The sequence below is a fragment of the Drechmeria coniospora genome, chromosome 01 (assembly GCF_001625195.1).
Source record: "Drechmeria coniospora strain ARSEF 6962 chromosome 01, whole genome shotgun sequence".
NCBI lineage: Eukaryota > Fungi > Ascomycota > Sordariomycetes > Hypocreales > Ophiocordycipitaceae > Drechmeria > Drechmeria coniospora.
Genome location: NC_054389.1, coordinates 2,371,098 through 2,385,632, shown reverse-complemented (window position 1 = coordinate 2,385,632; position 14,535 = coordinate 2,371,098). Strand labels below are relative to the sequence as shown.

The 14,535-nt window shown below is 60.5% G+C and overlaps 4 protein-coding genes across 4 annotated transcripts; 1 reads left to right on the top strand and 3 right to left on the bottom strand.

Moving 5' to 3' along the window:
- Positions 1-760: 760 nt before the first annotated feature.
- DCS_00656 (glycogen phosphorylase) lies at positions 761-3,892 on the bottom strand (the record flags this gene model as incomplete). Its single annotated transcript, XM_040797995.1, has 7 exons — positions 761-1,168; positions 1,241-1,313; positions 1,391-2,307; positions 2,408-2,917; positions 2,980-3,245; positions 3,335-3,655; positions 3,730-3,892. 7 exons carry the CDS (start codon positions 3,890-3,892, stop codon positions 761-763), a joined length of 2,658 nt encoding a protein of 885 aa, XP_040658878.1.
- Positions 3,893-6,260: 2,368 nt separating this feature from the next.
- Positions 6,261-6,707, bottom strand: DCS_00655 (uncharacterized protein; the record flags this gene model as incomplete). The annotated part of the gene is made up of 1 exon (XM_040797994.1): positions 6,261-6,707. One exon carries the CDS (start codon positions 6,705-6,707, stop codon positions 6,261-6,263), a length of 447 nt encoding a protein of 148 aa, XP_040658877.1.
- A 17-nt stretch (positions 6,708-6,724) lies between these two features.
- On the bottom strand, positions 6,725-9,611 carry DCS_00654 (uncharacterized protein; the record flags this gene model as incomplete). Its single annotated transcript, XM_040797993.1, has 7 exons — positions 6,725-6,824; positions 6,887-7,125; positions 7,197-7,326; positions 7,400-7,528; positions 7,591-7,936; positions 8,070-9,154; positions 9,547-9,611. 7 exons carry the CDS (start codon positions 9,609-9,611, stop codon positions 6,725-6,727), a joined length of 2,094 nt encoding a protein of 697 aa, XP_040658876.1.
- Positions 9,612-12,617: 3,006 nt separating this feature from the next.
- On the top strand, positions 12,618-12,926 carry DCS_00653 (uncharacterized protein; the record flags this gene model as incomplete). The annotated part of the gene is made up of 1 exon (XM_040797992.1): positions 12,618-12,926. One exon carries the CDS (start codon positions 12,618-12,620, stop codon positions 12,924-12,926), a length of 309 nt encoding a protein of 102 aa, XP_040658875.1.
- Between the last annotated feature and the right edge of the window lie 1,609 nt (positions 12,927-14,535).

The window sequence follows — 14,535 nt, the reverse complement described above, 5'->3', positions numbered from 1 at the left end:
TACACGTAAGTGCTCGGGCACAACTGCTGCAACGGTCCTACTGGTATCACTCCGTATATATATATATATATATATACACAGTGATCAAAGCTATAAGAGCGTGAAAGGACTTGCAAGTAGGGAGTACACTTTTGACTTGTCCGCACAGTACTCGGCATTTGTATTGACATTGCAAGGACGTGTTGCACTCTGTAGGGTGGGACTACGGCAAGGGTACCATAGGCACTCTGTACTGCACAGCGACAGAGAGGAGCTAGCAAGGCGCGTGAAAAGACTTGCACTTGCACTACTTGTCAGTATTCCGCACTATATCCGTACACCTACTGTTACTTGGCAATAGCAATTGTCATCATTGCAAGTACTGGCTGTGCTCCGTAGGGTACAACTACAGCAAGGGTGCCGTTACTTGGTAATAGCAATTGTCATCATTGCAAAGTACTTGCTTGCTGTGCTCCGTAGGGTACAACTACGGCAAGGGTGCCACAGGCACAGCGACGAGAGCCAGTAGAGCGCATGAGAACCGACGAGGCTACGGCCTTCCTCGGTAACCCGGTTTTTCATTCGTTGCCAGAAGAATCGTATCCACGAGCATGCCCGAAAATATTCATGCCTCCAGCAGCAGCCGGCCGTCCCATCCCACGGTCCACGCTTCAACATCAACCCGCCGGCCCCTGCGGAGGCTCGCAAGACTGGCCACCTACGAGGCACGCGCGCGGGCCGTCCTGTCCACGCGCCGCGCGACGTTCCTCCGTCGAGCCCGCTACTTTCCGGTGTAGAGGGGCTCAATGTTCCAGATGCTCTCGGCGTACTCGTTGATGCAACGGTCGCTCGTGAAGAATCCCATCCTCGCGACCGAGAGGATGCACTTGGACACCCACTCGTCCTGGTTCCGGTACGCGGCGTCGACGAGGTCGTGCGTCTCGATGTAGCTGTTGAAGTCGTCCGACACGAGGTAGTAGTCGCCGTGCTGCCTCACGGCCGCGATCATGCCGCGGAAGTCGTCGACGGAGCCAAAGGTGCCCTTCTCGATCTCGGCAAAGACCTTGTCCAGCTTCGCGTCGATGCTGTGGGAGCCGTGCGTGTGGGCGTGCCGGAGGTCCTCGACGTCCTCGGCGAGGTTGCCGAAGAGGAAGATGTTGCTCTCGCCAATCTCGCGCGTGATCTCGATCTGCCTCGGCCGTCAGCGCGGTCACGCGATGCGAAGGGGAGGGGGGGTGGGGGGCGCCGGGGTCGCGCGTACGTTGGCGCCGTCGCAGGTGCCGATGATGAGGCCGCCGTTGAGGACAAACTTCATGTTGCTCGTGCCCGAGGCTCTGCGAGGGCTCGTTAGCGCGATGCCGACGACGATGACGACGACGACGACGACTGCCGTCCTCGGCGTGCCACTCACTCGGTGCCGGCCGTCGAGATGTGCTGGCTGATGTCGGAGGCGGGGCAGATGATCTCGGCCTTGCTCACGTTGTAGTCCTCGAGGAAGATGACCTTGAGGAGGTCGCCGACGTCCTCGTCCTCGTTGACGACGGCGCCGACGGCGTTGATGAGGTGGATGATCTGCTTCGCCATCCAGTAGCCCGGCGCCGCCTTGCCGCCGAAGACGACGACGCGGGGCAGCTGCTTCTTGCGCTCGGGCGGGCTCATGGCCTTGATGGACAGGTAGCGGTGGATGACGCCAAAGATGTTGAGCTGCTGCCGCTTGTACTCGTGGATCCGCTTGACCTGGACGTCGAAGAGGGCGGCCGGGTTGACGGTGATGCCCGTCGTCGTCTTGATGTGCTTGGCGAGGCGCACCTTGTTGGCGTACTTGATCTCGGCCCACTCGCGCCGGAACTTGGCGTCCTTGACGTGCTTCTCGAGCCGGTTGAGCAGCGTCAGGTCCTTGAGGAAGTCGTTGCCGCCGACCTTGGAGGCGATGAGCTCCGACAGGCGCGGGTTGGCCTGGTGCAGCCAGCGGCGGGGGGTGATGCCGTTGGTGACGTTGGTGAACTTGTCGGGCCCGTAGATCTGGACAAAGTCCTTGAAGATGGTCGTCTTGATGAGGTCCGAGTGCAGCTCGGCCACGCCGTTGACCTTGTGGGAGCCGACGATGGCGAGAAAGGCCATGCGGACCATCTTGGGCTGCGACTCCTCGATGATGGAGACGCGCCGGAGCATGTCGCCGTCGTCGGGGAAGGCCTTTTCGACCTGCTGGAGGAAGTAGAGGTTGATGTCGTAGATGATCTGGAGGTGCCTCGGCAGGAGGTGCTGGACGAGGCTCACGGGCCACTTCTCGAGCGCCTCGGGGAGCACGGTGTGGTTGGTGTAGCCAAACTGCGGCGCACGCGCGCGGCCGTCAGCAAAGGGGGGCAGCAAAGGGGGGTTGTCCGCGTCGTCGGGGAAAGGGGGGGCCGGAGGACCAAGGCGCACGTACGGTTTCCCTGACAATGTCCCAGGCGAGATCCCACTCGAGCCCCTCGATGTCGATGAGGATGCGCTGCAGCTCGACGATGGCGAGCGTCGGGTGCGTGTCGTTGAGCTGGATGGCCACCTGGTCGGGGAACTCGGTCCAGGGACGCTTCGACTTCTTGAAGCGGCGGACGATGTCGTAGAGCGAGGCGGCGACCCAAAAGTACTGCTGCTTCAGCCGGAGCTCCTTGCCGCGCTCGAGGTTGTCGTTGGGGTACAGGACGGCGCTGATGGTCTCGGCGCGCTGCTGGTCGGCGACGGAGCTCTCGTAGTCGCCGCTGTTGAACTTTTGAAAGTCAAACTCGCCGCCCGACGCCTTGCTGGACCACAGCCGGAGGTTGTTGGTCGTCGGCGTGTCGTAGCCGGGGATGGGCACGTCGTAGGCGACGGCCTGGACGATCTCGCCGCCCTCCCAGATGCAGACGGACTTGCCGGCGTCGTTGGTCACCTTGTTGACGTGGCCGAAGAATTGAATCTGCGATTCCGCCGTCAGCCGCGGGCACGAGGCGGGCCGAGAAGGGGCTCGTCCGGGCCTACGTCGACCGTCACGTCGTGGCGGGGAAACTCCCAGGGGTTAAAGTCGAGCCAGTAGTCGGGCACCTCGACCTGGTAGCCGTCGATGATCTCCTGCTTGAAGATGCCGTACCGGTAGCGGAGACCGTAGCCCCAGGCGGGGTAGTTGAGCGAGGCCAGGCTGTCGAGGAAGCAGGCGGCGAGGCGGCCGAGGCCGCCGTTGCCGAGAGCCGCGTCGTGCTCCTGCGAGATGATGTCCTCGATTCGGAAGCCGAGGTCGGCGAGGCCGGCTAGAGGGACGAGGCAGGACGAGGTCAGCCGGTCGGTCGATTGGCCCCCTCGGGCGCGGCGCCTGCCGCCCACGTCTCCCGCCACTCACCCTTGGCCGTGTCCTTGAGGCCGACGTTGAGCATGGCGTTGTCGAGCGCTCGGCCCATGAGAAACTCGAGGCTCAGGTAGTAGACGCGTTTCGTGTCGTTGAAGGTCTGCCGCTGCTGCGTCTTGTTCCAGTCGGTGATGAGGCGATCGCGGAAGGCGAGGCTCGTGGCCGAGTAGGCGGCCGACTCGTCGCAGTTGAACATGCTGCGCGCGAGCGTCGTCTCGACGTGGCGGACCATCTCCCTCTCGAAGCCATCCTTGTCGCCGAAGCTCTGGACCTGGTTTCGCTTCCACGCCTCCCGCTGCGGTTCGGGGATCGAGGCTGCCCGTCGTCGCTCGTCAGCTCGACCACCGGCACGGGTCGGGGACCGGGGACGGGGGCAGAAAGGGACGCACCTTCGACGCTCTTGATCTCGCCGGCGCCGAAGCCGGTGAAGGTCCGCTTATGCTTCGGTCGAGAGATGCCGGCGGGACCGACGGAGCCCTGGATGTCCACGACGGGAGCCGAGGTCGAGGGTCGACGCTCCCGGGTCGGCAATCGTTGCTGTTCGTTTGTCATGGCTGGCAGTTGCATCGCTCGTTCAAGTCAGCGTCTGGGGGGGGGGGGGGAGGCGAGAGGAAAGGGACCGAGGGGACCATGGGGACGGAGTGGACGGACTGGACGGAAGGGACGGAAGGGCGACGGGGCGGTGACGGGGGCGGTGACGGGCAGCAGGACGGCAGTCGCTCTGGACGGTCCGTCCCTGCGACAGGAGCCAAGGAGAGCTGTGCGAGCCGCACACTGTGCGGGAACAGGCACGGATTCATCCGTAGTACCGGTACATGCGTGTACACGTCCGCTACCCACGTACGCACCGAGGCACGAGTGCGAGCAAGTGTACCCCCAAGTGCCAGGGCGCGCAGCGCAGGTAGTGTACTGCAAGTACATGCAGATAGTGCATGCAGACGGTGTCGGCCCAGGTACCACCAGCACGGCATTCGAGCGTACGGGGGGTGGGGGGGGGGCGCGGCGGCAGCGCCGTAGGGGTGCTGCGAGGTCGCTGGCGGGCTTACCTGTCCACGGTGGATCGTCGACTCCGTAATGCTCCGTACAGCACCTCGCGATCGGCCCGGCTTCTGGCGGGGTGGAAGCGGGGGGGAGGGGGAGGGGGAGGAGGAGGAGGAGGGGGAGGAGGGGCGGAGAGGGGAAGGAAAAGCAGTTCCGAGCGTTTGTGCGTGTGTTGGTGACGAATACGATGACGACGGCCGCTTTCAAGTTCCGTACGAGTGCTTGCGCGCAATGGTGCACGTCGCCGGTTGTCAGAGGAGATGTCGAATGCGAAGCGTGCTTGGCCGGAGCGCGAACCGTCGGTTATGTACGTCGCGGGACAACGAGGCAAGGGAGAAAACAGCGGCGAAAGCAGCGCAGGCACTGGCACTCGCGAAAGCAATCCACGAGGCGAGGCGAATGCGTGCCTGCGCCTGCGCCTGCACAAGAACGGCACCTTGCTGTCTTTGTTGTCGTCCCTCTCCATTGTGCTCCTGGATGGAGGCCGTGGCACGCCTCGCCGAAAGCAGTTGCCCCGTACTACCTGGGCGCATTCCTCTCGTCCCTCGCGCCGGCCGAGACCGCCATCAGGCACCAGGGTACACGAGTGCGTGGGATACACGTGCATGCCTCTGCCAAACGAATTCGGAATACTCAACCGAGAAAAAGCAGCTACGAGGACGAACAATGTGCCATTGACGGTTCCGCGTGCGAATGATGCATACACATATAGGTAAGGGATGTCTATAGGTGCACGCTTCGGCGCAGGTGGAGGAGGTGTGCCAGTCTGAGTACGGGGCATTACAGCACAGTACTTGTAGGTGCACAACCACGGTACATTAGTAGTTGTGCAGGTACTGCAGGTGCGTGCTGTAGCTGTGCAGGTAGGGACTCAGCACAAGTACTATTATCCTGATACCTGTATGGAGTACGGAGTACGACAGTACTTAAGTACAAGCACCATTACCCTGATACCTGTATCCGTACTATAGTCCAAGTACTCCGTACAGTACTGTACTCCGTACTGGCAAGTACATGTACTCTTCGTACTCGCTCGCTCCCTACCTTGTACTCGATGCTTGCTCTACGGATAACCAGTACATGTGCTCCGTACAGGACAGCTTCTCCTACAGTACGGGCCAAGTATTACAGAGTCCTCTGTGCTCCGTACATGTACTCCGTACTCTCGCTTACAATGCAGAGTGCAGTACTCCGTACAGGCAAGTACAGCAATAGCGCGACGACTCCTACATACATGCATGTACTCCTACACGTGCCGAGTACAATATTACTTAACACAACACCATACGTACCCCTTCACGTGCAGTAGAGATGCAGGATAGTGGCGAGCAGAGGATGCAAGATGGCCTCGCTGGTCGACATGCACCATCGGATCACCTGCATCCTGCCTCCCCTTTTGACGCATCCATCCCCGCACAACCCCCACGACACCTTGCTCGGCCTGCTCGAGGGAATGAAACGAGTTTGCCTCTGGTAGAATTGTCATGTACTAAGGAAGGATCTGTCTGCTATGCGTCATAAATAGGCTCGTGATACTTCGTCCTGTCCCACCCCGAGGGGGTGCTGATCAAAAAAATAGTAGGCTGCGTGACGGGGCCGGAGCCACGGCGGCTGCCCGTCGCGCATGGGTCAAGGGGTCCAATATGTTCGTCGACCGCGGTATGTGCCGTCATGTCCAAAGCGTTCCGCTCCCACTTGCGACGGCCCGTGGGCATGCGCCGACACGGGTCACGCAGTCATCGCGCCGTGCGTGCGCTCTCCGCTCCACGCCACGCCTCGCCTCTCCTCGTCTCTCCTCTCCGAAATCTCCATCGTCAAAGGGTATCGGTGTCGGATCCGTCCGGCGGCGGCGAATCGGGTGCTGACGCGACCGTCAAGCTCAGCCTGCGCCAGCGTCCCATCTCCTCGGGACGCCCCGACGCCAGGCCTCCTCCATCCCCCCATGGGCTCGCGTGCATGACGCCCGTCGTCGTTGCGTTGCGCCATCGATCCGCATGCGCCGGCTCTGTGCTCCGACGGTCCCGACGGTCCGGCGCGCGCGGCCGCTCCGTTCACGTCTCGAGGAAGCGCGGCATCGCCGGCCGTCGCCGTGCGTGGTGTTGCGAGTATTCGCCATCGGCGTCGTCTTCGGAGACGCCCAGGAACGTGCATCGGGCGGTGCGCCGCCGCCGTCGGCCGCGTCGTCGGAGACAAGAGAAGGCGGCCGTGACGTTGCGGCGGCGTCGCGTCGCCGAGAGAGCGCAAGGCTGTCCAAAACTCCAAGCAAAGGCCCCCGCGCGCATCCGCCGCCGGTCAGTTCGGTCGGTCGACGGTGCGGTCGGGCCATCGTGCGTGGCGGATGCGTCACAGAATGCCCGAGTCCTTGAGCGCGTTGTTGAGTATCGTCTCCTTGACGGCGGCGAAGACGAGCCGGATGTTGGACGTGTCCGTGGCCTGGGTTAAGCTGCGCCTGAGGTCAGCACGGGCCAGGGCGGCGCGCGGGGAAACGCGAGGGTCGTGACGCACTGGGGATAGAGGTTCAGGTGCGCCCTGTTCACCTGGTTGAAGCGCCACAGAAGATACTTGGCCGCCTTGCTGACGTCGTTTCCGCCCGAGTAGTCGGGGAAGTAGTTCCCGAGGGGCGACCGGAGCAGCTTCTGCTTGAGAATGTCCACCTTGTTGAGGAAGAGGATGATGCTGGTTCTCATGAACCATCGCGAGTTGACGACCGAGTCGAACAGCAGGAGACTCTCCATCATGCGATTCTGCGTCCTCCACGTCAGCCGTGGGCCCGACAGCCGCACCCACGCACCCCGCCCCCGGGACCGGCGCTCACCTGACTGCTCTCCTCCAGAAGCACCTGGTCGTACTCGCTCAGGGCGACGCAGAAGATGATGGACGTGACGTTCTCGAAGCAGTGGATCCACTTCTTGCGCTCGCTCCTCTGTCCGCCGACGTCGAACATGCTAGGCACCCGTCAGCGTCAGCGTCGTCGTTCGGTTCGCTCCGCGTCGGCTCGGGCCGGCGTCGTTGACGTACTGCATGCTGAGCTGGCCCATCTGGAACCTCGTCTCGTATATGCCCGTCGTCTTGGTCCTCGCTCGCAGCACGTCCATCTCGCTGGGCAGGTAGTCGGGCGCGACGATGCGCATCACCTCCTGGAAGAAGCTGCAGGGCGGCGCGCGCCACGTCAGCGACGGCCGAGACGACGGACCCGCGGGGCCACTCACTACTCGGCCGAGTCCATGAGGTAGAACTCGGCCTGGTGCTCCATGAGCTGCTCCCTCGCCGGGTCGGACCACAGCGACTGCACGGCGACGCCGACCTGGGGGTCGATGTGCGCCTGGGGGCCCGACTCGGCCTGGTACTGCATCAGGTAGTCGACATGCCGCTGGTTCTCCTCGTCGTGGGGCTCGATGCCGAACTGCTGCATGGCCGCGATGACGGCCTTGGCGCACTCGACGATGTTCTTGAAGACGGTGGGTCTGTAGTTGTAGAGCTCGTCTTCCGAGTAGCCCTTGAGGTGGATAATCTTCATCTGCTTGACGATGGTCGACTTGCCGCTCTCGCCGGAGCCTATAGGTGGACACGGCCGTCAGCAGGGAGCGGTCCGGGGCGGCCAGCCGGGGCGGCCGCGCGGCCTCGACGCCTTACCGAGCAATAATATCTTGCACTCCTTCCGGAGCTTCTTGGAGTCATCCTCGAGCACCTTGTCGATCGCCTGACTCTTCTTCTTCTGCTCGGCCACCTCGACGCTCGAGGTGCTCATACACCCACCCATCCTGGGCGGCCAGGCGGGCACGAGGATGGCACGCCGAAAGGGCGGATGGGGGATGCGGCGAGCCCGATCGACGTCGATACGCTGCTGCCTCTTGCCAGCGGGGAACGCCCGAGGCGCCTAACGCATGGGAAGCCCTCGTCGTGACGATGGAGAGGGAACCCTCGCGCCGGGGGTGGTGGTGATGGTGGTTGTCGTCGTCGTCGTCGTCCTCGTCCTCGTCGTCGTCTTCGTCTTCGCTGTCGTCGTCGCTATCGTCGTCGCTGTCGTCGTCGCTGTCGTCGTCGCGGGGGCGGAAATGTCGGCACGGCAGAGCGGACTCCTGGAGGTCGACCGGCTCGTTCGGCACGAGAGCGATGGGCGCGCAGCACGGTAAAATGCGTCGGGTGGGGGGTGAGGACGGTGCCGGGCGAGAGGCAACGGCGTGCGGAGCGGTGCGTGAGGCACAAACGACGATGACGCAGGAGGAAGAACGGCGGCGGCGAGTTCGAGGTCGAGGGCGACGATGACAAAGCGGGCCGTTGACGCTCGCCTTGGCCAGGCTCGGCTCGGACTGACGTCGACGTCGGCTTCGCTGGTGGGGAGGAGCGTTGCCGGCGGGAGGCGGGCTGACGACGACGGGGTGGTGTGACGACGGCTTGCCTGCTCGAGCTTGGGGTAGCTGCGCGCCTGCGAGCACGGAGGGGGGCCGGCGAGCTGACGTCTGGTTGGCGGCAGCGGCGGGAGGCGAGCTCGGGCGGGCGAGTGCTGATGCAACGAGGAGCGACGGTGTTGGCCGGTTGGTTGGTCGGTGGTTGGACGGATGTTGGTCGGCCAGGTAGACGAACGGATGGGTTGATGAATGGATGGATGGTTGGTTGGCGGCTGGTTGGCGGTTGGTTGGCGGTTGGTTGGATGGATGGGCGAGCGGATGGGTGGGTGGTGAACGAGTGGACGGATGGATGAATGGATGGGGTGGATAAATGGATGGATGACAGACAGACAGGCTTGATCGTTGGTCGGCTTGGGGTTGGAGACTGCCAATTGCGTCAGGTCGGCAAGGTCGCAGCAATGGCAGGACCGATGGCAGGAATTACGAGTCGGCTCAGGCAAGTGCAGCCCAGGGTGAATGGCGGATGCCGGCGCATGTGGGCACCAGACGGGGACCGAATAGGTAATAGCTCCAGCAGCATCGAGTCCACGACCGGCAGCCGTTGGCGGTGGATCGAGGACGGCGCCTGCCTCGAGCGGTTGCGAGAATACGAGTAGGTGTACTCCGTGCTTGGGTACAGCACATGTACAGGTACACCTCGGGTACCCGCACCGCACCGCCAGTGCATGTACCGCACACACAAGACCTCGTGCATAAGTACAATTGAACCCTTTGCCAGCGCACTACCTGATAGCCATCTGCGGTGCAAGCAAGTACCTGTACGAAAATGTACGACGCACGGGGTACGAGTTGCGCAGGCGGCACCGCAGTACTGTAATCATGGTAAACGCATGCGTAGTACTTGCGTGTACTTACACCTGCTACTACACTACAGTACAGACAGCAAGTACAACTACACGTACAAAGTACATGTACCATGCTCGAGCAAGTCCACGCGCTCGTGCTTGTAAGTACTGTAAGTACATGCCCGGAGTCGTAGCAAGTGCAAGTGACCAAGTGCTTGGTTGTTTGTGCTCGTGCAAGCGCTGGCTAGAGCAGAGGCAAGCACGGCGTAGCATCATGTTGATACCCCGTGCTCGCAAGTATCCCTGCCAAGCTCGCTAGAGTCACTACCTGGCAAGGTGGTATTCGTCAGGTAATACAATCGACAAGGTTCCCGGCCTCGGAAAATCGAGCACGCTGCCACGGCAAGCGTGCACCGGAAGTGCATGTACCGATACGGCCAGCAACCTACGGGCAGAAGCGGAACACAGGTCTCGACGCAGCCGGCGTCGAGACGAGAGCGGGCGGGCCGCCGGACGTGGGCGGCGGATGATGTATTCGCCAACCCGCACTCGACGGATTGTCCCTACCCGGCGCCTGTCGAGATTATGCGTTCGTTTCGCCTCGCGCGCCCATTGCTGTCGTCACCAGGACACGGGGCTGCCGCCCATCCGTCCATGGCGGCCACCCACCAACCCACCAGCTGGGGACCGATCCCAACGAGTGCGCGCGAGGGCACCGACCGGCACGCAAGTACGAAGCACCACGGGTGCCAAGGCATAGTCCACGTACGGAGTACTGCACAACTATATGTACTTGCAGTGCTGCGCTGCCCGAGTGTGCTGCAAGTGCAGTACTGTAGGTAATACTGTTCCAAGGTACTACTTATATACGGAGTGCATGCGTAAGTACTTGCAACTAAGTATCTAGTAAGTACTGTAATACTTAGAGTACTAAGTAGATAAGTATGTGAGTATGTAAGTACTGTACTGCAAGTACTCCGTACGGAGTAAGTACAACTACATGTACCAACTAAGACAAGTATTAGTACACCTACAAGTACATGCGGCTGTAGCACTTGGACTAGGTGGGGGTGGGGGGGGGAAGGGGGGGGGCCGCTACCGCTCTCCTTGGCCCCGGTTCATGTCAAGCTCAGCACAACTCGAGTAGAGGACTTGGCTGCAGCATACCCGAACTTGTACAAGATTAATACCAATTCTACTCCGTACTTGCGTACTCTTGTTATTTGCACAACGCCGCACTCGTCTCGCAAATCCACCAATTCTACCAGCAAGTAATACTCCGTACCTCGTGGGAGTATCAGGTACCACTTGTGCTTGCACTCACACAAGTACAGCAGTAAGGAGGTGCGTCAAAATGCGCAAGTACAGTACACCTGCACTGCACATACCAGCTTCGTACGTGTACTGTAGGTACATGTACTCGCATTCATTTGCAGCGGGAGGCCCTTGGTTGTGCACTCCATACCCGGTACATGCGCTTCACCCGCGCCAGACCTGTCCGCCGTCATGAGGCCCAATGATGCAGTCCCCACGACGTCGATGCAGGGGGCCTGGCCTTCTCGTCCCGGACCGAAGACGCGACGACGCACTCGGCACGGCCGCTGGAGCGACGCCGGAGCTGACTTCTCGACCTTGACCCTTGCTCGACTGCTTCTGGCGAGGTGCGGCGCCGTGTGCCGGATGTCGAGACGAGCAAACGGAAATGTACTAGGTACCTGCGACGAGCGCATGTTGGGCAACGCAACGGCCACCACGGAGGTCTTTCCCGGTCCGGCACAGGAGGACGAGGATGACCCGTGGTACGCGACCAACCCACTGCAGGATGGCCGGACTTGGGTACCTGGTGTACGCGGTACGCGGTACCGAATACCTACAGTAAACACGTGCAGGTAAAGTACCTATGCAAGTACTCCGTACTCCGTACTGTACTGTACTGTACCTAAGTATTAATTACAAACTACACCTAGTAACCTACTGTAGCCCCAACGATGCGCACCTAGGAGTACGGAGTGCTAGTATTGCAGACTGCACTGCGACGCAGGGTACGAAGCTACTAGCCGACCAACTCCGCATCAGCGGTCGAAATGTACCGTTTACGTTTAGCATGTGCTCCATCGTACAAGTTCCGACCTACCTAGCACTTAGTAGGCCTGCTACTATCACTAGTCGCCCCCCGTCGAGCGCCCGCCGTCCGTCCCGACAGGGCCGACGCACGACAGCACGTCCAGTTCTTCGCCAACCCGGCGGAATGATTGCGCCAACGCGTCCTGTTCGTATTTGCAACGGCACATGTGCTTGCTAGCATCGTGCGGATGGCCGTCACATTGTCGGGTGCTGATGTCGGGTGCTACCAGTTGCAAGCAATCGATCCATGTCTCACCGGCAAAGGTTGGGCCGTCGCAGCACCCGGGCGGCAAATTGCGCCCAGACACGGCGCCGCGATGCGCCCGCCAACCTGCCGGCAGCACAAGCAGCTGGTACGTACTTGCAAGTAGTCCTCACAGACACGCATGTGTACAGTACAGTACTCGTTTCGTAGATGCTTGTCGCTCGGACTGCAGTACTATTTCTCGTACCTTTTCGCCTCGATGCTGGTAGGTATTTGAATGCGCTGAAGGCTTGCATGTAAGTATTGTAGTAGCGGTACCTCCGGCGTACGGCTATTATTACTCCATGCACCAACTCCAGTTCCCGTACATGGGCAGGCAAGGGACGCCGGTATGCGCGGGTGCAGGTGCCCACCTGTAAGTACAGTACATGTACTTGAGCACATGGCGCTACGGAGTCAACAATAAGGATAAGTAGTGCGGAGTACCTAGGCACAATACTCGTAAGAATACAGTACAAAGTACGGAGTACTGTAAGTACATGTGCAGGGTCATGGTGACACGACGAACCGCTGGCGAGGTGTTACGGCGGACAGGCGGGGGACGCCATCCATGGTGCGGACCACGTTAGGCCGCATGCGGCAGCGCTCCTGGTGCAAGCCAAGTAAGTACAGTAGGTCGACGTCGCCGGTTGGCGGGGCGCGAATGTACCACCATGTCCCAAAGCATCCGCATCATCCAGATTCGTGCCGACGCTCATGAACGCAGCAAACATGGCGCCGCGCAATCGCTCAGGAAACGGCCGGTCGCGACGGGGCGCTTGCCACGACGGCGCTTGCCGGTGGGTACCGAACCCGAGGCCGCAAACTCAACTGCACGCCGGGGTGCGCCTCTCCTGCTCGAGCCGACGCAAGAGACGCGAGCACGGACGGCGAGACGGTCACGGTCGGAGAAAAAGCGTTCTCGCCGATCTGCGTCGCCACCAACGGTGCGGGTGCGGGTACGGGTGCGGGTACGGGTGTGACCTGACGGACCTCGTCGCTCCTCGCCGCTCCGTCCGCGCAGTTCCCCCTCCCCCCCCTATCTTCCATCCCACCCTTGCACCCCTTCGCCGTCGTTTGCGCGGCAGGCTGCAGCGCCGACGTCCACCGTCCCCGGGTCCCTCGACGGCGTCGGCAGCTGCGTGCAACAAAACAGAAGCATGCGCATGCTCGTCACATGTGGACATGGCTCTCCTCGTAGCCGTATCGAAGTACTGACGAATTCTACGGCACCTACGGAGTACGGAGTACTTCCGTGCAAGTACCTACCTACTGTACTTAGGTACCAAGTAGGTACCTTCATGTACTGCGAGTGCCTGCTGTTGGTACGAGTAGTTGCCAAGTACGGTGCACAAGTGCATTGCTCCGAATGGACGTAGGATTACGGCACTATTACTCCGTACTTGAGTACATTTACCTGCACCCCAAGGTACGCGGTCGCAGCCCACGGGCTGGTGGCGAATGGTACTCCGTACCGAGCTCGTCAACACTTGGTCGCACAACAGCGGTCCAAACTCCAGCACCCCACCCTGAATTGGGTGAACGGGGAACGCACGTGGCCGATTGTTGGAGCGGGCGTGGGTTTCATGAACCTGTGGCCGTCGATATGTGCTGCATGTTATGCGGTTCCTCGCCCGTGCACGCCCTTGCAGCACTCAAGTACGACGAGGCCATGCCCGCTCCGACAAGTGCTGCCAACGCACAAAGGTGCGAACGCGAGTGCTGGCTAGACGTACGCACCCTTGGTGGATTCTCCCAACGGAGAGTAATGAGTAATTACCTACTTGCACTGGCAACCTGCGAGTACTGCACGGTTCGGAAAAGTACTGTATTACTCCGTATTATAAGTAATTACTCCCTGCTCCGTACTTATGTATAGTATGTACGAGGACGGAGTAGGTACGTCGTGCCCTGCTGCCGGCCAGTGACATGTCTCAGCCCCGCGACTTTATTTGTGCTTGTATCCGTAATATCAGTGATTTCCACATCTGTGCCCATGGTACTGGGAATCATGTACATGTACATGCACAGAGCACTTGATCTGCGGTTCCACCTCTGGTACCGAGGCACGCACTCAGGTTCAAAGGAAAGTACCAAGGGACTGCATGTACAGTACTTGCATAGCCCCTAAGGCTGCATATAGACTAATAAACCTGAATATATATGTAAGTACAGTACTTGCATGCACAGTAGGTTGGTCGGTTGGAGTCGGGCACTAATCTTTGTACATGTGCTGCCCACTAGCAGGCGACATGTGCTCGTACTGATCAGTGCTTATGGCGCTTGACACCTACAACTACAGTACGTGCATGTACGTGTGAGCCCTCCTGAGCGCTCCTGACCGAGAATGCACGTTGCATCTAAATATGTGTGCACGATATCCATACCTGAAAATGTATTACGGAGCACTCCGTACCTTCTTGGTAAACACCTTGGTGTACATGTAAATGTACAAGTAAGAGCATACAAGTAAGTACATGCAATGCGCTCGGCATATGATTGCATTGCGGAGCAATCTCCAAGCACACATGGGATACGTTGTTGTTCGCTGTGCTTGCACTTATTGGCTCGCTCTTGGCACGCACCGACACG